Here is a 24,320-nt window from a genome sequence, read left to right as displayed (position 1 = left end):
GGCATGAATCGTCACAGCCACAGTCCCAGAGCTGAGAGATTCAGTGTAAACATTTTAATTTGAGTTTGTTCTGCCTCTGTGCTGGACGCAGGACATTCCGGGTGCTACCCTCGCTGACACCTCACATGCCTGATCACATTTCAGAAGCAAACTGGCCCTCAGTGGAAGCTCAGCCCTCTTCTCTTCCCTCGTGCAGTTGACTCCTTGTGAGCATTTCGTCTTGTTCGAGCTGTAACAGAGGCACAGTATCGTTTGGAGGCTGAATGAGGGACTGAAAGGACCCCATTCACCCTCTCCACTGCCTTGTCTTTTCCTGCTCCACCAGCCACTTATTTTCCCCCTGCCAGTCACTGCGTCTTCACTCCGTCCATCTGCGGTCCACTGCTCCATTGGCTCAGCTTTCTTTTCTCTTTTTTTCCCTCCTTTCATTTAATACCTTAATATAAACTTAAATGTGATTCATTTTCTCTCTCTCTCTCTCTCTCTCTCTCTCTCTCTCTCTCTCTCTCTCTCTCTCTCTCTCTCTCTCTCTCTCTCTCTCTCTCTCCTCTCTCTCTCTCTCTCTCTCTCTCTCTCTCTCTCTCTCTCTCGTGCCCTGCCTTTGCTGGCGCCACAGCAGGGTCACCCAGGGTTTTCGGCAGCACCGTGGAATGCGTAGAAACAACAATCCTACATTTTAGCAGATTGAACCCATGAATGGGGTATGAAAACCCCACCGACCAAAAAAAGTCTCATTACACACTTTGAGTAAACTACTGTTATTCATTTATCTGCTACCAATTATGTTCCAAATACAGGAGCTTTTTTTTTTTAACTCCCTGTGATAATTATCTCCTGGCAACAGAAGCTGGTTTCTAACGGGGAGAGCGTCCTGATGCAACACTGCTGTCCGCAGGGACAAAAGGGAAGCTGTGAATCGACACACACAGACACACACAATACACACACGCACAAAACCTGATATTCCAGCTCTCAACATAGACCCAATGGAGGACTAGAGAGAGAGAGAGAGTGTGTGTGTGCATGTGCGTGCGTGCAGGTGCCTTCACAGGACACCAACAACTGAACACAACGTTCTCGACATGTTCATGTGTGTGAGTGCATGTGTGTGCACTTTTTTAAAGTTATGTCTCTCGAGCAATTATTCATCTGTTGAAGTGAGTTGGTCTTGAAAGTGTGTCAGTGAATCGTTTAGCCCGCTTCGCAGAGCACTGACAAATATAGGGCTTTAAATTTGCCGAGACATTTAAAAGTAGGCAAATACCAACCTGACTATGGCTGCGGTTGCATATAACGAAGAAAAAACATTGAATCTACTAGGCATGGGATTTTCTGTACCTTTTTTCTGCAGATTAGTGCTCATACAAATCCTGATTACTTGTGTATGTATAGATAAAGTGCATTGTTATTTCCTTTGAAATCAAAAAGTCTCCCAAACAAATAAACCTTTGTATCAACAATTCAAACAAATTGGAAATTGTGCAAGTTTGCACCCATATACTTATATACTAGGGAAAAATTGACTTAAGTACACTAACAAAGTACTTTGTATTTTGTTTATTTTTCCTCCACTGGTAAACAGTGCTGGCTTTTTCTTACTTAATCAGTCACCAGAGACAGATTTATTGAGTGTTGGTGAAGAGCAGGCTTTGTTGCAGAAGCTGGCTCAGTGCTGTGGCTCTGGGGGGCTGTGGGGCGCATTCTGATCCGCCCCTGACCCTGCATTGTGCTGTGGAACCACAGGCTCCGTGCTCCACTGGTCACCCCCTCCGGGCATTTAGCAAACAGCCCCAGTGAGTAGCCGGCGAGCGGCTGCCCTGCTAAGCCCGAGCAAAGCGGCTTAGTGCTGGGACGGCCTCCACACTGGTCACACGTGTGAAACGTGTACCCACACTGACACACAAACACATGCACACAGTCACAGCCTCCCCTGCCTTCCTCCCCCCAGGCCCTCCATCCCTCCCTCTCCTCGTGCACTTCTACGATACAATGAGGTGGAGCTCCTTCCTGGCTGAACTTACCGCTTCGCATTGACACTAGTGGGAGGAGCCTTGGCGTGGCCCCGCCCACTCAGCTGTACCCAAGCACGTTCCTCAGGCACACACACACACACACAGACACACACAGACACACACAGACACACACAGACACACACACACACGCACACACCTGCAGCCAAGTAAGCAGGACACAGAGAGACAGAGAGCGTGGACACACAATGTACCGCTCTCCATTGCTCGTGTTCTCCCTGAGAAGGAGGGAGGGAGGGAAAGAGTGTTTTCCACAAATCAGAGCCATGTGTGGGATTCTTTCGCAGCACTGGAAAAGAACACACTTTCTCATGACACACAGATTCCTGGGGAGAATTCGACACTGGGCACAAGCGGTCTCCAAAGAGACACTTTGATCAAGAACAAGTTCAGTGTTTCCTTCATTTTCCCCACCGGTTCGAAAATGTGATACAAACTAAAAAAGAATGGAGTGGTGCCTTCAAGTCTCACTCTGGAGGAAAATAAAGTGTAATGTTCTTTTGTTTTTTTACAGAAGTGCATTCTAGCTTCGTCATTATCCTCTTCAGCCGGTTGGCAGTCTCAACAACACGTTTTCTTCATACTGTATCAGCACCCTAACACAACTCTCTCTTGCACTCCATAAGAAGTGGTTGTTTGTAATGAACTAGACATTAAAGTATAATTCCATGAGATCTCTTGTGTTAGGTGGATTACACTACAGCATTCAATTTGAAACTGAAACATTTTGTTTTCTACATCCCCTTCCGCCACATACCCTTGTCTTCATTCTATTTTCTAGAAAGTTTACCTGGTGGTGGACCCCGCCACCAACAACAGAAAAAGCACATAAAGGAGCACATGCATAACACAAATACATTAAATGGCTGTTTCTAATAAAGTGCCAGCAAAATAAATATGGGCTAAATGTCAAATTTGATTATTACTAATTTTTAATTACGTATTACCACTTTATATATTTTTCTTCAATGGTGAAATGTAGCCTCTGCAAGCATACAGTATGGTTGGCAACCACTGATCAACCACCTTGCTCCCTGGAGTATTCTTCCATTCTTCTTCCTCGACCCTTCAGTTCCAGAGGCATTCTGGGCCAGATGGACTTCTCCAAGTTGACCGGGCATAAGCAATATGACGGGCCTCCAAGCAAAGCCCTAAATGCATGAAACATTAAGAAACATGGAGGCCACCCATGCTCTCCCCGTAATGAACAAAGCAGACTGCATCGCCATCTAAACCGCCTGAGGAAGTAACACTGAAGCCTCCACCAGCTTGGGGTGGTAACAGTCCTCTGTTGGATTAATTAAAGCACCAATGATAAAGCACTATTATCACATGAAAGCCAGAGATTATGCTGTGTTTCGGTAAAACCTTTTTTTCAAAAGTTATGTTGTCATGTTTTTATTTTCCCACCATTTGAACCAATAACATCACCATTTTCATCATCATTATGAAAAATCTATACTATGTCCTTCACCACTAGCGCCAGGTTTATTTACATTTTTTGAACCCTATTCACATCCATCACATTATTCGACAAAAATAAATCATGGTTTCTTTAACAATAGGCCTGCACATTTTATTACGGCACTACTGGTTTAGATTTAAAAGTGAGGTTTTAAAGGTGAAAGATTCACCACCGTGTTTATAAATGTATAAATGACTGCTGAGGCTGCTGTTCTGTGGGAATATTTCAAAAATACCTCCTCAACTCCCTCAATTACATATCGGGCAGTATCACAAGAGGTGGCATGAATCACACACACCACTGCTGACTCTGACACACACACACACACACACACACACACATTCCGCCAGCTGTGTCCTGCTGAATGCATGTCGACCAGGCTACCGCATGACCTGTGTGTGCTTCTCACATTGTGACACTCACACCTGACAGTGTGTTAGTATCGTGTCTGAGAAGCTGGTTCTGGCAACACATATTGATTCAATGCAGAGAGAGAGAGAGAGAGGGAGAGACTTTTTCAGTGTGTTTTCATAGAGCCCATGACTCAGAACCTGAAGAAAGAGATGTTGTGTCTAAAAATACATCTTTTCTCTGTGGCTGTGTCTTGTAGAAATGAAGAGTGTATATATAGAATCTGAATTAAAATCGGAATCTGTGCATGAAATAGACATTAACAGGAAGACAACGTCTTCATAACTCTGACAATGAGCGTTTTCATATGTGATTGGAGTGGTGTTGCTGCTGTGCTTAATGTGCTGAACCAAAGTGACCTGGTCTGGCCTCGAGTAGCCCCTTCACAGCTCTACTCAGCGCAACGCACAAAACTACACTCCCTGCGGTGGTCTTTATCGCCCCCTTGCGATCACATTTAGCTAATGCATCCAAAGTTCCAGCACTTAAATGAGGGGCATCTGACCTTAATATTGATGGACCACATGGTCATTGTTTGGCAGAGAAATACTTTGTGTGTGTGTGTGTGCGTGTGTGCATGTGCGTGTGCGTGTCTTTGTCTTAGTGCCTGTCTGAGCATATCCGTCTTCCAGCAGCCCCCATACCTCCCCCATCCCACCCCCACTCAGTCATGTGTGAGTGATGAAGTGGAACCCACACTATTTCATGTCCCTCCCAATCAGTCGTGCTGTGGACTCTCCCTCTATAAACATCTAGGTACCGTGTGGGGGTGTTGTTTTAAAAAAAAAAAAAAAAAAAGGCAAGAGCAACTTCCCCCATGAACACACTGCTGAGTTCCCAGTCAAAAGGCTGAGCATCACCAATTCCCTTTCATCTCCCCGATGCCTCTGAGACAGAGATGGAGACAGGGTGGATGGGTGGGTGGGTGGATGGGGGGAGGGATGGGAGGATGGAGGGAGGAGCGGGGGAGGTTGCAGTCTGAGGTGGGGGGAGAGGGGGGAGGGAAATATTCAGAATCTCTCCGTTTTTTGCCCCTGGGGGTGTGTTGCTGCTGCTTCTCTCATCTCTTTGTCTGAGGGATGATTAACCGTAACTAAGTCAGAACAGAGGGGGGGACGCGAAGCCACCGCAGACCCCGTTTCTCTCTTTCTTTATGTTCTATTTTTTCTATTTTTACTACTGTGTTAAGTACAAGTGGTCTCTAATAAAGAGCATGGAGCAAAGCACGAGTACATTCCGACAGGGATTTATACAGGTCGTTGTAATTTTTACTACTCAGCTCGGGGTGTGTGTGTCGGGCTGCTTTACACCACCGTTTATAAAATAATGTGGATTTTTATTTTATTTTATCTTTCATTCTACAGCTGCGGCCAGGGTTCTGTCTTCCTTTGGTCTACTTTTGTTTTCGTTTTTTCTGTATTACTCAACCGCTTTTCATATTGTACACAGTGGAGACTGTTACCTCAGAACAATGGTTATGGCAACGTGTATGACACGCCAACGACTCCTGGATTTCACTTTGAATTAAATCATTTCTGCAGTGGGGTCAGAGCTGGTGTCAGTGGAGACAGATTCCCCCTTCTCGTGCAGAGACCCCGAGGTCAGCCCTGCAGTCTGGATTCTTGGGAGGAGACAGACTTCCGGAACGTTCCTGCTCGGCTCCAGCGGGTCAGCCGGCTGCGAGCTAATTACAGCGCTCAACAAACAGGGGCTTCCTGGCTTCGTGGAAATGGAGCTCAACCAAATAATAACTATTTATAGTACTTTTTTTTTTTTTTTTTTTTACAAGAAAATAGGAGTAATTGTAGGTTATGTCCTTCCAAATTTATGTCAAGGTCTATGTTTATGGAACTTCACAAAGAGGTCTGCAACATTCTTATGACCAGGGTTACTATCTATAAACTTCATGTTTCACAACAGATGAGGCAGGGGTTTCCAAATAGGGCCCCCTAGGGGTCTGTGAAGGAATTGCAAGGGCGGCAAAATTGTTATTTTGCATATATCATATGTAAAAAATAAATTAAATATATATTGTACAGACAGACAGACAGACAGACACACACTTGTTTTGTGACATTTGCAGTTTTTATGAGGATAAATGTTTAAATCAAGTTTTAAACCACACAGCACATAAACGCATGAAAGTGTACTTTTCTTTTTGTGAAGGGTCCTCGGTCAAAGCTCAGTTTTCCAAAAGGGCCCTGCCCCAGCCATAGAAATATTTGGGAACCTCTGATTTTACTGTTCGATAACGTACTTACCTAAGACAATAACTAGACTTTTGACGCCCAGTAGTGGTTGTGATACAATTAAATTGTATTTTCTTATCTTTATGTTATAGTTGGAAATGTCCTGCTCAATATGTACAAATGTATTTTCATGTGATCCGTGTCAAGGGCTGCGTGGGAGTCAATCATTCTCTCCTGGTACCACTTTGCTCAATGCTGGGGCACCAAGGGCTCCTCCTTTTCCTTGTATTTTTACTCCATAACGGAAACACCATAAAACACTACATGTGTAACACGGACTTCTGTGTAATACTATTTACTACTGATTACTCTGAACAGCCCTGGATAAAGTAGCTCCGCTGCCTTCAATGCAAAATGATCACTTTTTTTGTTTTGCAAATGTGCTGACCTTTCACAGTCATTTCAACAGATCTTTTTTAAATAAACCAAGGAGGTAATAAGGAAGGAAAATGGACTTTGCTCACAATCGCTCTAAGGCACAAGTCTTGTGATGAGCTTTAAATCGTCACCGCACAGGGAAGAGACACAGACTGACACCAGTAAGGTAAATGTCCAATTTTAAAACAGTTTTAAATCAAATGTCTCATTTCGCCAGGACATGGGATTTGATGTGTTGAGCTGTCTGTAAATTTGATAGTTTATCCAAAGCTTCCTTATCTGCTGATAAGAAGCACCCAGCATCTTCTAAATGTATTCGCCTTTATTGATTCCATGACAACTCCTGTGTTAAAACTGTTGAGTCAGGTATTGCAATTAGGGCTGGGTATCGGTACTCAATACCTTTAAGGTATTGATGGAAATAACCCAATACCAAGTAGTACCGAAAGTCCTCCAGTCAAACAACACCTGAATTACATCCTTTTTGTACCCAGATCTAGAAAACAGAAACACTATTTGTATGGTTTTGCTCGTAGCCAATCACCACAAGTGTTTTTCGATAAATCCCGAGGTGTGATTGACTCACTACCACAGCAGCTACAACAGTCTGTTAAAGGAGGCGTTCACAATTTTCGAGTCTGTCTTAAAACAACAGTCAGGTGTCCATATGAACAGTGAAAGAGGTTTTTCCTCGCTGAAATCATTCCTCCTGTACTGGCTATTTTATTTTATTTCATTTCATTTTTTTCTTAAATCACACTGACCACACACACCTCATTGTGCATTGTTCAGTGTGCATATTTAATAAATACTTCAATAATTTTAACACTTTCAAAATGTATTTGTATAAAAATAATTTGGATGGGGACGAGTGGCGGCATTTTATGCAACTGAATGCTTCCATTCACATGATGGTATAGTAGAAAAAAAGATGTTCAAGATTCAAGAGGTTATTGGTATCGGTATCACTTTAAGGGTAATGGTATCTTCATTTTTTAAACAATACCCAGCCCTAGTTGTTGTACACATTTTCACCTTTCACACATAAAAACACTTACACACAATATACAATAGACTAGATATGCAATATACAATGTCAGTGTGATTTAGAGCAGTGTTGTCGTCTATTGTACATACTATAGAAGGGGTCTGAAATTTTGAAGTTGAAGCATATAGGTATAAAAAGATGTTCTCAAAATATGTGCGATTAAATTGCAGGTCGGTAACAGTAAAAGAAAATCACTCGTGAGGCGTAAAGTGTGTGTTTTGTTCTTGTTTGTTCACAGCGGACACCAAGTACCTGTGTGCGGGGACAAGATGTCCGCGGAGTGGAGCAGGAACCCAGGAAGCGGCCAGTCCCTGCGGGGCATCTCGTCGCCGGGTGACGGGCCCATGCGGACTGGGACCGGGACCGGGACGGGGACGGGGACGGGGACCGGGACGGGGACGGGGGCGGGGGCGGGGTTCCGGGACAGGAAAGCCTCAGTGTCCCAGCTGGTTGCGAGGTGAGACACGCATCGCATCATCTCATGTGTTTGAGGGCCGGACTTGTGAGGCGCACTCGTCACCATTAACAGCCTAAAAGTTCACTAGTAGGGTCCGCCAATGTATACGTTTATAAATGAGACGTAAACTAGTCACCACATAATCTCCCTTATTATAAACGGTATAGAACAAAAAATAAATTAAATTTATTGGACAGTGAGTAAAAACTGCAATTTTCTCTTCAGACGGTATGCTCGTCATTAAGCTGCGTCAATTTAATGACGTGCTGCATGCTAACTGTGTTAGCGCAACGCAATGCTCCAGAAGTTCAGATAGGATTTAGGGAAATTGTGGAAATTAGGGAAACACATTCATTAGCAAAACCTTTCTCGGGGAGATGTAAGTGATACACCCGGCGTCTTAGTGACGGGTAGAACTCAAAACAGCCTTAATTACCTTTAAATTAAGGCTTAATTTACTGAAACCCCGCAGGTTGCCAGGTAGAAGCAGCAGTGCTACGCATCAAAACGTTAGCGTCAGGACAAAACTCAGTGACTAAACTGGCAACCCAATGGCCAACAATGATTTTATTTTTTTATCAGTGTTTATTTTTATTTTTATTTATCATATGATATGATGATGAATTATAATATTTAACATATGACTGATTTCCAATGTGAAATTCTGATGAACCATGAAAAATGCTTGATCATATTTTCATGCTTTCCGTTTATTTTGACCCAATATCACAATCTGTGCTGATTTTCAACCAACTCCATTTGCCTGTGACTCATTTTGGAGAACATTACATTAATTATGGACATCGTCTCTGTCAACGTCAAAGATATCAAAATACGGTCGGAGTGAGCAGAATGGTGGACGTAGCTCCTGCAAACCAAGTGGAGCCAAAGCTGAAGCAAGTGCATCAGGAGGTAACATTCACCTTCAAATTATGAATATTTTAATTCTAGTGGTGTGATGATTAAAAAAAAAAAAAAAAGTCAGGATAGGTGAACATCTTCTCTGTGTCTCCATTAGACCACCATCACCACAGCCTCCACCCATGCCAGGGTCTGGGTGGAAAGTGAGAAGAGGGAGTTTCCTCCCGCCAAGACCACCCTGACCCGCAGTAGGTCCCTGGGGAGCCTGCAGAGCAGCGCGGGGGCCATCGGGGTCCTCAGGGTCGTGTTTGAGTCCAAGGCCGACGGCCGCCATGAGGTGGGGAGTCCGAGGAGCTGCGCCACGCCTTCCAAGATGGACAACGCTCCACTGGCGGTCAATGGGGAGCCGGAGGAGAGAGCAACTCTGCCCGAGGAGAAAGCTGCCGCCGGTCCAACTGAAGATGCCAAAGCTGACGCACAAGGACGCAAGGTGTTCCAACAGGTATGGGAATGCTAAAACAAAATTTATTTTAGATATACATTCTTTTCACCATCTGTACTTATGTGGTGCATTCCATTTGAACTGGGGAGTCGGAATTTCTGGTTGACCGGTCGGAAATTGCAACTGGAACGCCCACCGAAGTCGGATTTCCTACTCGGAAAGTCGGAAGAGCCGGATATGACTTCATCCTTAGCTCCGACTTCCGAGGTAAATGGAACGCAGCGCACCATTAATTTAGACTCAAAGAAAATTGTCTTTTTTTTTTTTAGGCGGTGAAGAAGACCTGCGTAGAAAGGAGGAAAACCATCAGTGGCGTTGATTTTGAAAAAATAATAACTTCCCAAGCTGGTGAGTTCAAGTCAGAGATTGGATACTGGTTCAAACTGGATTCGGTGCTTTTGGAAAATCCCTCTTGCGATGAGATGAGAAGGTGATTATCAGGGTCGTAAAGTACGTGTGTCATTGGAGCCATTGAGATGGTCTTTTACACGCGTCAAGTGGCTGTACGTCCACTTGACTATGCAGCAGCGTTCTGTCCATTATGTTACACTGCCCCCCCCCCCCCCCCAGGTCCGCAAAGTGAGCATGGTCCAATGGAGCCGATGACTTTCTCAGGCCTCTGGTGAATGAAAATGTAACCTTTTTTTTTTAAGGGTGCCTATAAGTCAATAACACCTTCCAGATCCTCTAATATAAAAGGACGGGCTCTCTATTTTCCTTATTAAAATGTTGCTTCCCGTCACTAATAAGTGTTCACAGCACAACCTCAACCGAACGCTTTACTGTTGAGAAACGCACCACTCTGCTGCAGCTTCTCACTGTGCTTTAACTCAGTCCAATGGGGCAAACGTTTAAGCCTTAAAAAATACTTTTTAATTAGGCTTGAGTTGAAACACACCGCTAGTAACTCACACTCGATTTGGGAAGGTGCTAAAGCAGGTACAAAACCGCATCAAAGCCAGAAGACCATCATTCAGTGGCAGGTTGTTTCCGCTTAAAAATCCATTGAAGGAAAACTTCTCATACAATTATTTGTGTGAATGTAGTTTTTGTTGCTGTGCTGGCGTAGCGTGGTCACCTGAACATGCCTTGCTCGTTGGAGTCCTTTTTCCTGACCACAAGGAGGTCAGAGTGTCTGGATCTGGTGCTGCCCAGCACGTGAGCAGGCAACAAGCCAACATTAAACATCACACCTGATAGATGGATTAATGGATTGATCAAGAGGAAGAGGAGAACCGTGTGGGAATAAAGTGTCACAGTGATTGATGCTGCCGGCTGCGGGCACCACCACCACCACCACCACACTACAGGTCAACAGAAATAGCCAAGCAGTGTCAGCTGAGAGTGAACGGGTAGGTCAGCTGTCGAGAGAGAGCGAGAGAGAGAGTGAGACAGAGAGAGAGAGAGAGAGAATACCACTCAAATGTAGTGGAAGGGACATAATTCTACAGTATATTGAAGGATGCAGTCAAGAAGACAGAGAGGAAAGGAGGGGTTTGGAAGCTGGTTTTCTCTGTGAGTACGAAGATTGTTTGTTTTAATGTCATCGCCACTTTTAATTGTGGAGTGTGACCCGATTTGCTGTTGTTTTCATCGCAGTTCACCTTAAGACTTGACTTGGATATTTGCACTGATGCACATAATGACCAATATAAGTTAAGATACATAACGCTGTGATTGCCATTTTTAATAAAATATTTTTATATATATTCAGATTGCTAAATAGACAGAAAATAGGCAATAATAATAGAGTAATAAGAATTTTTAGATCAAATAAAAAAAATGGCAATATACAATAAACCTAAAAATGAACTAAAAAATGTTTGGCAATATGCAATAAAACTTAAAAATAACAATAAAACAATATACCCCTGTATCAACAATTCACACTGTCAAAAATAGGAAATTGCACATAAAAAAAAAAAAATTAAAATAATAAATGGAATAAAATCAGTATTGATGTCACTAGGGGCTCAGCTAAACGATGGTAGTAAACTACAGGGATGTTGTGTTTACATTTGTTTTTTTTTACTCTATCTAATCCCTCCGGAGCGGAGGTGACAACTTCTTATCTTCCATAACAGACGGACGGATGTGTGTCAGTGGAGTCAGGTGTCGGAGTGCGCACCCCACAAGTGCTGCTCACAATTAGAACCCGCCGTGGCGGCAGCTGCTCAGGATTGGCTCGAAAATCGCCTCGTAAAATTTGGGACAGTTACGGTCGGTGTACGTTCAGGCAGTTCACTTTTCTCCATTCCAAGACGATTTATTTTGCCATCGTTTGAACTGGAGTGTTCGCCCTGGGTCACGTGATCTCAGATCATGGCACACGGCACATGCAGCTGCCTTTTGTCTTTGAAGCGAGGTGCTCCAGACACTCTGACACTCCGTCTAGACCAGACTTCAAAGAGGAAATGAATTATGGAGCGAGCCGTGTCTTCCACGCACATGCCACAAGGAGAAATCAGAAGCAATTACGACATTTTATAGAGTTTTGCAATTTTTCTCACCCAACCCATCTGGGGAGTGTCCCTCTAGCTGTGAGGGAGAAGGGAACAGTGTGTAATCTCATCAATTAAACCTTTGGGGGTTAAAGGTTTTTAAGACCTGCCAAAAGTGTTCCCAGTGCAACAATATGGTCAAACGTTAATACTCAACCTCATACTGGGGAAAAAGGGATTTATTGAAGATGTCTTCATACATTCCACTTCGAATGTAATACATGCCTATACATGTTAAAATTGATTGAAATGGACATTACTTTACGTAATTTAGAAGATGCTTTTGTCCAAAGAGACTTACAATAAGTACATTTTGTTATAGTATTAGACCACTGTATATCACGGTCACTGCTAAATGTTCTATAGGAATAAATAGTACTAGTAGGATTCTTTTTAGAGAGAATTCTTATTTGTTTATTTGCTTTTGTATTACTACTATATTATTTTCGATTATATTAACTGGCCATGAGAGCTCCATAAGGAGAAACGATAGGAATTGCTCAATAGTAGTACATTTCAATACAATTATCTCAGCATTTATGTTCCAGGGCATTAAAGAGGCGACTCTCAGATACAGCAGGAATGAAATTCTTCATAGAACAGAGTAAAGTTGCATATTTCCTCTGAAAGCTATCCTCCAAAGAATTAAATGAAGTAATTTTATGGTCACGCCCTCAGGAGTTAAGAATAAATAGGCCTACATTGGGTGCACGAAAGATACAGCTACTTTATTTTGTATATATGAATGGCTTATGAAGCTAATGGAATATGGACAGACAGCGGGCACGTTACTGAGAGATGCCATCACATAGAACGGATGGGACACAGTGTATTCAATAATGATCAATCTGCGATCGGTGCTCTAAGAACTGTTCAAATATTATGACAACGGTCCGGACAGAACACAGAGTTGGCACAATCAATTACATTTGCTACTGACCAAGAGCCATTTGTGAGATTTCCCTTGAGAATATAATTGTGCAATAAAACATATGGGTAGTGACATTTATTTAAGCATTTTTCATCAATGCAATTCAGAGGCAAAGTAATTTAAATAGTGATAACACATCTAACTACGAGTCAGAGGTCATTTCCACCCTGATGTAAGCTTGTTTTGTCTCTGCAGATGAGAAGAGGAGATCCATCGCAGACTTCAGAGACAACGCCTTCCTCCAGGTCCAGGAGAATTCAGCCGTCTCCGTCAGAGCCATGTCGGCTCTTTACCTGTCCAAGATGGCGGCTGCAGAACAAGTGGGGAACCTAAGAATAGTATGTGTTTTTTACCATATTTCATACAGTATATGGTGTAAGATGCATGCCAATTAGGGAACTATCGATAATCATAATTGTATGTATCATAGAAGGGCTCTATGAATCTATTTCAGATTTTGGTGTTATATAGGATTACAAAGATCAGACATAACATTAAAACCACCCGCCTAATATTGTGTCTGTCCCCCTCGTGCCGCCAAAACAGCTCTGACCAGTCAAGGCATGTGTCGTTGGTATGGTTTGAGCAGCCTCACCTGACATGGATCTAGGTGATTGGGTCAGAGTGGCTGCATATCTGTTGCTGCGGCTGGTCTAACGAGCAACAGGATAAAACCCCCATCCCCACACACACTCAGGATATGAGCCCTGTCATGACACATGTCTATCTGGTCCTAGCTAATTCCAATTGGCCAACTCTCTACAATAAACTGGTGTTTACAACCCCCCGTCTTCTGTGTCTCTGTGCCGGAGGTCCTTGAACATGCCACATGGATGGCGGGTGGTTGGACAAACTGCCACAGCATGGATTCCACAAGACCTCTGAAGGTGTCCTGTGGTATCTGGCACCAAGACGTTAGCAGCAGATCCTCGAAGTACTGAAAGTTGTGAGGTGGGGCTTGTTGTTCCAGCACATCTGACAGATGCTCAATCTGATTGAGATCTGGGGAATTTGGAGGGTCAAGTCAACACCTTGAACTCTTTGTCATGTTACTCAAACCTTTCTTGAACAATATTTGCAGTGTGGCAGGGCGCATTATCCTGCTGAAAGAGGCCACTGCCATCAGGGAATACCAATGCCATGAAGGGGTGTACTTGGTCTGCAACAATGTTTAGGCTGGTGATACGTGTCAAAGTAACATCCACATGAATTCCAGGACCCAAGGTTTCCCAGCAGAACATTGCCCAGGGCATCACACTTCCTTCGCCAGCTTACCTTCTTCCCAGTGTATCCTGGTGCCATCTCTTCCCCAGTTAAACGATGCGCATACATCCGGCCATCCACATGATGTAGAAGAAAACGTGATTCATCAGACCAGGCCACCGTCTTCCATTGCTCCATGGTCCAGTTCTGATGCTCACATACCCAATGCAGGTGCTTTCGGCAGTGGACAGGGGTCAGCATGGGCACTCTGACCGGTCTGCAGCTACGCAGCCCCATAAGCAGCAAGCTGTGATGCACTGTGTGTTCTGACACCTTTCTATCATAGCAGCATTAACTTTTTTCAGTCATTTGTGCTACAGTAGCTCTTCTGTGGAATCGGACCAGACGGGCTAGACTAGGCTCCCCACACGTATCAATGAGCCTTGGGCGCTCATGACCCTGTCATCTGTTTACCGGTTGTTCTTCCTTGGACCACTTGTGGGAGGTACTAACCACTGCACACCAGGAACAACCAACAAGACCTACAGTTTTGAAGATGCTCTGACCCAGTCGTTGAGCCATCACATTTGTCCCTTGTCAAAGTCACTCCTACGCTTGCCCATTTTTCCTGCTTCCAACACACCAACTTCGAGAACTGACTGTTCACTTGATGCCTAATACAGTATATCCCACCCTTCGACAGGTGCCATTGGAACAAGAAGATTCACTTCACCTGTCCGTGGTTTTAATGTTGTGGCTGATTGCTCTATATGATATAGCTTTGAGGAAGATAAGGTATCAGTAAAGTCCTTCTGATATTCATGACTAGTAATTTTAAATGCATTTGAAGTTCTAAAAAAATCTGAATTGTAGAAGTTCACAGTTCACAGAAAATTTGATCTTATTTTTTCATGTCATTGTTATATTTCATGATGGTCAGTTAAGAAAATACATCCTAGATGATCTACAAAATGTATTTTATTATCATTGTTTTAAATCACTTGAAATTTGGTAATACAGAGTTTAGTTTTTTTAATTATTTAAAAGTTGGACGGGCATGTACTGCAGTAAATAAGCTAAGCCTAAATCCATATAATTTCCTTTAACTGTTTAAAGCATATTCTAATGGAAGATTTCCAACTTATTTTGAGTTGAGTCAAATTAGAATTTAACAGAGATTAAGTTATGCAAGATTAACATATTTTTTTGTAATTCTTGACCTGGGATAGTGATTGATTTCTCCTAGGCACAAGATCAGACCAAACCTGGGAAACAAGGAAAACCAACCAAGGTAAGCAGAGAAAATGCTAAATTTGACCTGATAGATGGCATGAATAAATGTGTGTCGGCCATTTCTTTTACAGTGACTGTGGGTTGATTTACATATTCATGATGATATTGAAGGCCTAACTATAGCATTTACTTAAACTATATATATAAAATATATATATACCCGATTAATACACCTACCATACTAAGCATACAGTATTCATTGAGAAAGAGCGACTATTACACTAACACGTCAATTCATATAGAAATAAGCTTGAAACCTTTTAACCTGATCTGTTCTCTGTCTGAAACTGGTAATTCTGTCTGTTGTTAACTTTAACACGTCTTGTTGTTTTGGAGTTTTGCTAACCCAGCGAGTGGCATGTGGACTGCGTCTAAATCGGTCAGGTAGGTGACCTTTAACCCTGTTTCCTGGAGGCTTGGCAGCTCAGCTTAGCGCATGGTTTTCATTGGAGAGTTTGCCAGGAGCACGCTGATGACAAGTCTATCTTTGCTCTTCACACAAGATGGTGAAGGACTTTCAGCAAGTGAAAGATGACCCAGTTGTGGCTCCTTCAGCCGGAGAACATGCTACTGGCAGTCACACCCAGCCCTCCACACCTGCAATGTTGTCTCAACCCTCAAGAGCAATGCTGCACCAGCAGCGGCAGAAATGTGAGCTCAGGAGACTCCTGAAGCACACTCAACCAGAACTGAAGATGCTGGACGGGCTGATGGACGAGGAGCTCGCTGAGGTTCTAAGACCGGAGGGTGGGCTGACAACTGCTGAAAGTGGATACGAGGGAGAGGTCTTCTCCAGACGCTGGATGTTTGAGAGCTGCTCACTGGGCAACAAAGAGGACTCTCATGCCCCCAAAAAGCACATAGAGGATGAACCGATGGAAAGAGGAGATGTTAAGAGGACGTCAGCTTTGTTCGAACAGTCAAATGAGAGGCTTCATAAAGAGAGGGCCAAAGTACCAGTAGAAGTCGCCAAAAGTATTTCCCCAAATCCTGACCCTAATGAAGGGTGCGAGAAGGAGATATCTAGAGTAGATGTTCATTCAACCAGGAGGGTCTTTGAGAGCAAGTCTCTGGAGAGCTCTCAGTCCAGCCCAAAGAAGGTTAAAGGCAACATTCAGGATAGAACCAGGGCTGTGCAAAAACCAAGGACAGAGATTGGAATGTGTGGCAACCAGAGTTTACCCAACAACATCAAAGGTTGGACAAATGTCAAAAGGGAGCAGGGGCAATGTGTGAAGATCTTTGGGCAGAGCAATGAAGATGATTTTTTTGAAAATGTTAATCGAAGCAAAGGAGTTTCTGTTGTTGAATCAGCTTATGATAATCGGTTCAGCCTTCCCAATTCAGGTAGTTTTGAGGAGAAAATCCAAACAAGTAAAGCTCTTTTTCAAAACAATCCATTTATATCAACAAACATTGAGAAGACTCAGAGCAACCACTCATCCATCAGGGACCCAGAATCAGACAGCAGGGCGATCGAGGACACTCTGACAACAAATGTAAAGAACAGAGCCCAGCTCTTTGAATCCATGCCATTTGACAAAATTAGGCACCAGAACAAGGAAGAAATGGATACAATAGTTCATAGAATCAATGAAACCTTAAACTCTTTGTGTCACTTTGGTGCCATACACTCACATGGTTCCGTCATCGAAGTGAACGAGACGATGCTAGCTAAAAAGGCAAACTACACGATATCCCAGAGTGGACCGCAGATAGAACATGGCAAGGTGGCTGAGGGAGGTGCTCAGAACTTCATTGTTCAGTTGCTGCCAAGGGCGAAGCTAAAGCCTAAAGTAGTTTACCTGAAAGAAGACAATGAAGGAAACGTGGAGATTTCTGTAGTGGAGGTACCCGTCCACAAGCATCACTTCACCACCAAACAAGACGTGGAGTTTAAAACTGCCAATGTTGTTCAGCTTATAGAAGATATCCTGAACCAAGATAACTCTTTGACTAAAGGAGTGATAATTCAGCAGGATGGGAATAGTCATTCTGAAGTCACAGTTTACTCCCTGTATAATTATGCAGAAGGAGATGTGAAAAGCTACTGCCCCCCTCAAGGCCTAGATAGAGAGGAATATACAATAGCGGATGATGTTAAAACCTACATCCACAATATTAGGAAGGCGGACGTAAAATCAACCACAAGTTGTCTGTTGACAAGCACTCAGGACCAAACTAGTAGAGGATCAATGAGGCCTGAGGTGAAGGTCAAAGGAAACGTAAAACTGTTCAGGAGCTGCATCGAGAAGGGTGATTTGGAGTATTTGAAAACTCTTCGAACAGACTCCAGAGAAGAAGAACTTCTCTCTGACCAAACTCAGGCTGTGTCCGGAGCCTGCATGGAGAATTCAGACAAATTAGAACATCAGCTTGCAGAAGGGCCTTCGGAGTGCTCTCCAGTAGATTTGAGCAGTCAGAAAAATGCCTTCTCTGCCGATCAAAGAAATGTTCAACCTAAACATGGAATCGTCTCTTCTGTCCTCTCTACCAAATGTGAAAATGAATATATTTGTCAAGAGCAAGAACATGGTGACAGGAATACACCTCAGGGGTCAGGACCTGGACCTGGTTTATGGGAGGAGGATGACACAGTCCACCAGGCTGAGTTAGTTGAGATTGTAGATGAGGAAGACGAAATGTTAAATCTTCAAGCTGCAATCCATAGCCTCCAACAAGCTACAATGGACGCTAAAGCTTTACATCAAGCGATCCAAGATAAAGCACGACCAGAAAGTCAGAATCTTTCAAAGCAACATCCAGCCTCTGTGAGTAAATGTGAAATTCAGACTGTGGAGGAAGAAGTTGAAGCAGGTCGCCATCAAGAAAAGGAGCAAGAGCAAAAGATGTGCTACGAAACATTAGAGCCACCGCCCTCTGTCTCCGGTAGAGCCTCAGAACATGAACCAGAACGTCAACATAGGGACGTGGATACTGAATCAGAAGAAAAGCCTTCTACTGGGGTCAGTGGTGCTGACAGTCAGCAGGGGACTGAGGCTGCCTGGGAAAGGACCTTGAAAGCTAAGATCTTTTTGCAGGATTCTAAAACAAAAAGTCATGAGGAAGAAAAGGAAAATGTTGTTTCTGGTAATATCCAAACCGCATTGAAGGCCTTGGAACGATCCAGTGTTAATGTCAGCAGGGGAGATTTCAGAGCAGCTATGATTTACAGAAACTCTTACAAATCTTGCAGACAAAGATGTACAAATGTAGACGCAGTGTCTTCAGGAAAGTGCTCCTATGTAGAGTTTGACCCTTCCACTGAATCAACTGAAGGGGAACAGGAGGCTGAAGGTGCTGATAACCTGATTGGAGCCAATGCAAAGCCACCAGGCTCTGGTCAAACCACATCTAAACCAGCCACAGGAAGCTCTTCAAAGAATAAAATAAAGACTGTAGATCCAAAACCAGCCATTCCACCCAAACCTGAGCATGTGAGGGCAAAACATATAGGTAACCTGTCAACCTCTATACAGCAACATGTGACAACTGAGATGGAAAAACACGGCAAAGAGGAGAAACCACCTCAAGCATTATCTTCAGTATCAGATAAGCAGACAAGCCTTTCCATAAAAGCTGCAGATACCATGGCAGTTTCCAAATTGCATGAAATAAATGAGACGGTTGTTAAAACAATCCAGATTCCAGAGGAAATACAATTAAAGCATCAAGATCAAAGCTTAATAGCTTCTCTAAAAACAGAAATTAGTGAAGTAGCCACCTTAGATAAAACGCTTGTAAGTGCGTCAAATGAAATTGTTGCATCAGAAAAAATGTGTCCCCAGAATTCTTCTTTGAAGGGAAATGACAGAGAGGCAGAAGGGGGAAGAGAGATTTCAGTGAAAAATGTCCCCCCAAAGCCAAAAAGAGTGAGAATAACCCACAATGAGAACAATCCCCCAAAACACCACACATCTAGAGATAATAATTCAATCATTCAGTCAAAACAGAGTCTCTCTAGTCTATCGAACAGCAATTTAAGCATCCCTGGACAAATAGTTGACAAAAGCATCAAACAAACAAAAGTTGTGATGAGGCAAAAGAAATTAAAGCAGGAGACAGAGGACGAGCGGCGGCTGAGGCTGTCCGTGCACATGGATGAGATCATGAAAGGAAACATAAGCACTGCCCTGGTAATCTTTGACAATTTGCTAAAACAAGAGGAACTGCAGGACATTCTTTGCAGGGTTAAAGAAATCGAACAGGACACAAGCAGTGTTGACGTCAGGTCACTGAGGGGAATATTTGAAAACGTGCCAGGCTGGGTTGCCACCCATCAACCCAAGAAGCAAACACAGGTGAAGGTGGAAGACCGAGTCGAGAGGAAAGACGAAGCTGAAAGAAAGTTCTCCATGGCGCATGTTTTTGGAGATCTGGAGAGGGCAAGTGAGGAAATCATGAATCTGAAAGAGCAGACCCTGGCCAGACTTGTAGATATAGAGGAGGCCATAAGGAAAGCCATTTATTCTGTCTCAACTTTGAAATCGGACTCAGACATTGCTGGTTTATCCAGCCTTTTCAAAGAGTCTTTGGGGACGGTGCAAGGATCTCCAACACCTGGTAATATCCAAAAAATCAGCATTGGATCGAGAAGAACAAAAATGCCTCCGGCCCAGGAGAGCTCTGCCATTAGTAGAGATCCAGGTCCCCTGTACGATCGGATTCCGGGACAGGATGTTCACTCTGCCAGACAAGGAGCCAGTCCTCCGTCCTCCCCGGTCTTTATCTCCATCCAGTCTGCCGCCAGAAAGGAAGATAAAGCTGAAGGGCAACCGCCCGAGACCACGACCTGCCCCACCTGCCAGGCCAGCCCCAAGGGAGAGGAGAAGTTCCGCACAACCAGGACGCTAAAGTGCAAAGGTACGACTCAGTACCAGACTGGAAACATGGTCCCGGGACAGGGCGCTCCGAAGCAGACACCGACCGGTCGCCCCCTGACCCCGCAGCTAGAGCTCAGCATTCTGGAGGTGCAGACCAACCCGAAGGGCGTCAGCGTGGTCGGCACCAACACCGTGAGAGAGAACTATGAGAGGATGGACGACTTGGGCAACTGCTTCTACTCCTCCACCACCTCAACCTTTGTCACAACTCAGCCAGAATCCTTGACGACCTACATGGGGCAAATAGTGGCGAGCCCCGCCACACATCAGGTCACTATGTACCCAGAGGTCCGGCTCCCGATCAACTCAAGACCTTGAAATTGAAGAGGACAGGGGATGAGGACTTATCGTTTTAATCAAATAAAATCAATGAGTTTAGTAAAAGCATTCGGATAGCTTGGTGTTTTTACTTTTAATTTGATTTACATTTGTTTCAAGTAAAATCTAATATTTGTTTGTTTAGTTTTTACTATATTGATGAACTTTGATTAACCATTGTAGCTTGTACTCTTCATGTTTTTTTGTTTTTTTGCTTGAGTAAATAAAAAATGTAATACACAGTATGACTTTCCGCTCTAATCTTGTTTATTCCATTATTATCTGACTAAGGTTGCCTAAGGTCTGACAAAGGTCTGACTAAGGTTTATTCTATTATTATCTGACTAAGGTTGCCTTTTTGCAACCGTTTGTGATCTTTTTTTTTTTTTTTTTTTTTTTTTTCCATTTTTCCCACAAGTTTCAACAACCATCTTTTCGAGAGAAGTGTTCCAATTGCTCGAAACCCGTTTATCCAATGGAGAAAATCACCATAGACAAAGACATTTTTCACAAGGCTTGTTTCCGCTGTCAGCACTGCAAGCAGAAGCTGAGGTGAAGTATTAATTTAATGTATCTGCTTCTTCACTTCACTCATAACATGTAATGGGTAATGTATTAAATTAATCATTTATAAGTTATCAAAACCATCAATCAAAAAATCTATATCAGTTTTCAAAATAATCAGAATCTATTAATGTCAGTACAAGCTGAGGAAGTGAATGTTTTCCAATCGCCTGGGGATTTAGTAGAATTATTACATTTGTTGACAAATCTGTGAAAATTTGAATTATGATCTGAATGCCAATTCAAATTTCTAGAATAAAATTGACAAGGACCTTTTTGCAGATGCTTCATTTTTATGGAACACCATTTGAGTTCATATAAAAAAAAAATATGTGTAAATGCCTGTGAAATTAATCCTGAAATAAATAAATTAGGCAATAGATATATTAATAAATGCAAAAATAAAAATAAAAATTTGTAAATATGGTTAAATAAATAAATCGGTTTTTTATTTTAAAAAAATAATGTTTTTCAAAAGACTATTTATTAATTTCAGGGAACTTTTATTCCATAATTCCACCTTTATTTAATTAAGGGGACTTTTATGTCATAATGCCACATTTATTATCTTTAAATGGTTATCTCACAGAATCAAAGCCGGTGGAGAGAGGGAGGTGGGAACACTGTGCTGCTGTTGGCGCTCTCCTATGCAACAATGGTGGTTTCTAATACCTCCTCGGTTGGAGCAGGGGCCGGTAGGGGGTGAGCCGGTCAGAGTGGAGGGCCACCACCCGGTTCATCTAAACCTGCACACACTGCCTACAGCTGTTCCAGTACAGCAAAGGGGTCAGCCTACTGGCTCAACAGCTTGGGTGAAAGGCCCTTCTTTCTCTCCAGATAGTAGACCCACACCTCGTCCCGGTCGGGTGCAAGGTACCTTCCCCGGCAGCGGGAGTCATAGGCTTGCTTTTGTCAGGACCCAGTTTTACTCTCTGCACTGCTGCATCACTTATGTTGGGACACGGACTCCGTACCCCAGTCGACTTGATGTTTGGGCTGGAGGTGCCTGGGATAGCTGGGCCTAGGCTACCTCCACAGCCTCCATGAAAGGCTGTGGGAGGTGCACGGGTTGACCAGGCAAGCCGTGTAAGGCAACGAATGCCGGGTTCCGACAGAAGTGGGCCTTCGACTTTCGCTGCCGGGGAACAGACTTTGCACCTGGGATCCAGGTGTGGGTCTACTGTCCTGAGAAAAAAGAAGGGCCTCTCCCCAAGCTGTTGAGCCAGTGAGCTGACCCTTGCACTGTTCTGTAATAGCTGTCGGACGTGGTGAACAGGGTGCGGCTGGTCAGGCGGAACAGGATGGTGGTCCCCAATTGTGACCAGCTCACTCCATACCAGCCCCTGGCTCCAACTGAGGAGGTATTAAGAGCTGAGGACCAGCTCTGAACAACCATTCCTGTTGCAGCGCCACGCCCCTTTCCGCTGGCTCTGAATCTGTGAGATAACCATGCCCCGTTCATTTGCAAAGGATTGGAAATGTGGCATTATGAAATAAAAGGCCCCCTGAAATGAATAAAAGTAGTCTTTCGAAAAATGTAATAATAATAAAATAAATATTTATTTATTTCTTGAACTATATTTACTCATTTGTGTATTTATATTTACATTTCTTTATATATTTATTGGCTAATTTATTTATTTCAGGATTTATTTCATGGGCATATATAACGATGTTCTATACATTTTAACGGTCTAATTCTACCGTGCGTTCCACTAGCATGCAGAGCTATGCCCCCCTGCATGGGATGCTCTACTGCGTGTTCCACTACCAGCAGCTGTTCAGGAGGAAGGGAAACTACGACGAGGGCTTCGGCCGCACTCAGCACAAGGACCGCTGGATTCTGAAGACTGAAACCAACGGCAGGCCTCTGGAATCTGAGGCGTAAAGAAATACTCCCCCATCAGTCTAGCGAGGAGACGGGCAAATACCCATCTCAGAGGTGAATTCAGGAAAGGATTGCGCTGCTTTTGCGGCCAATATACCGGCACAAATCAGACAAAAAGCAACCGTGTAATTCTCAAAGCACCCGAAAAGGTTGAAATGCTCCCCTTACTGCGTTGTAAAGCAAATAGTGTCTTGCTGACCCAGTGCTAATTGCACGTATTTAAATTGGGGAATATGCATACATTTGGTGCAAAACTTCCCCCGTTTCAATGCAAATGAGCTAATTCACAAATGCCAGCGCTAATAGCCACATGCGTTAATAATAGCCGCATATCGCGGCGCTAAGGGGGGCTTGCCCCATTTTGCTGCAAAATTTCACTCTCACTGCATTGGGCTGCAATGCCCCCTCATGGCACATCTGTGTCCCCCCACCTGTTACCAAATGCGTAATGGAGAGGGAGCGATTGGAGTGAGTTGGCCGCCCTCCAACGTGCACTTCAGCTCCCTCTCCATTATGCATTTAGGCTATCCCCATTCTCCAAACAAAATAAATAAGTGTTTTTATTTTACATTTATTTATTTTCCCGCTTTTCCTAATCGAACAAAACATAAAGAGCGCTGTGCATCCCCTGTGTTCTAGGCGCAAAGCCACCATTTAAACGTTATGGGTGTGTGTGCGCTGTGATATCATTGCTGCAATAACACTTGTGAATTAGACGTTGAGACAGGGCAGATAGTAGGTGCCATTGATGAACAAATCATGGTGCTATTAGAGGCTGCAATCCATTCTTTGTGAATAGCCCCTTAGTCATGATGAATCTGGATTAGATTTTTGACATCATGGTATCGATGACAACAGCATGGACTGAAGAAATGTTTGAAGCACCGTGCATGGGGAATTATTAACCAAATTTTGTAATGTTTTGTTTTTATTGGCCTTTAGAAAATTGCACATTATAGTATGTCGATATGTAAACACTGTTTTAAATAATGGCTAAATCAATGAAGTAATGCCCAAGTGTACCAGCTATCAAATGTACCTGTTAATGTACTTTATATTTAATTCTGATCTTTGGTTCTGTAGTGGAAATTTTTTGTAGTGGACTACGACTGTACAATATTTTCTTTCAGGGCAAATGTGTTAATGTTTTAATATACACAGAAAAAATACAAATGTCTTACAAAAGTTCGAAATGAATCCCAAGAATGAATATAAGCAAGTTGATTCAGTGCTTACAAGTCAAAATACATTTTTTATTGAAATTACTTTCATGAGTCATATCTTGTCTTTTGACTTTATCTTTTCCATTGATTAACTAGGAATGTGTAAGCATTCTTG

The 24,320-nt window shown here is 43.2% G+C and overlaps 1 protein-coding gene across 3 annotated transcripts; it reads left to right on the top strand.

The window, feature by feature from the left end:
• Positions 1-10,765: 10,765 nt before the first annotated feature.
• On the top strand, positions 10,766-24,247 carry LOC307244870 (LIM domain-containing protein 2). Of its 3 annotated transcripts, XM_080020235.1 has the most exons (5): positions 10,766-10,916; positions 13,029-13,171; positions 15,283-15,327; positions 20,949-21,082; positions 22,814-24,247. In XM_080020235.1, exons 2-5 carry the CDS (start codon positions 13,112-13,114, stop codon positions 22,980-22,982), a joined length of 408 nt encoding a protein of 135 aa, XP_079876361.1. In that variant the 5' UTR covers positions 10,766-10,916; positions 13,029-13,111; the 3' UTR covers positions 22,983-24,247. The 3 variants fall into 3 exon arrangements, with proteins under 3 accessions (XP_079876361.1, XP_079876359.1, XP_079876360.1); XM_080020233.1 differs by lacking the exons at positions 20,949-21,082; positions 22,814-24,247 and adding an exon at positions 15,833-20,775; XM_080020234.1 differs by lacking the exons at positions 10,766-10,916; positions 20,949-21,082; positions 22,814-24,247 and adding an exon at positions 15,833-20,775 and having other exon boundaries at positions 13,052-13,171; positions 15,266-15,327.
• The last annotated feature ends 73 nt before the right edge of the window (positions 24,248-24,320 follow it).

The sequence above is a fragment of the Zeus faber genome, assembly GCF_960531495.2.
Source record: "Zeus faber genome assembly, chromosome: 19".
Lineage (NCBI taxonomy): Eukaryota > Metazoa > Chordata > Actinopteri > Zeiformes > Zeidae > Zeus > Zeus faber.
This window is presented reverse-complemented; position numbering and strand designations above follow the sequence as displayed.

Bases quoted from the DNA above. Each gene is read 5' to 3' on its own strand.
- LOC307244870 (XM_080020233.1), top strand. From the start codon at position 13,112: ATGTCGGCTCTTTACCTGTCCAAGATGGCGGCTGCAGAACAAGTGGGG. The intron at 13,172-15,282 runs GTATGTGTTTTT...GATTTCTCCTAG, and splicing joins AAGTGGGGAACCTAAGAATA to GCACAAGATCAGACCAAACC. The intron at 15,328-15,832 runs GTAAGCAGAGAA...TCTTCACACAAG, and splicing joins AACAAGGAAAACCAACCAAG to ATGGTGAAGGACTTTCAGCA.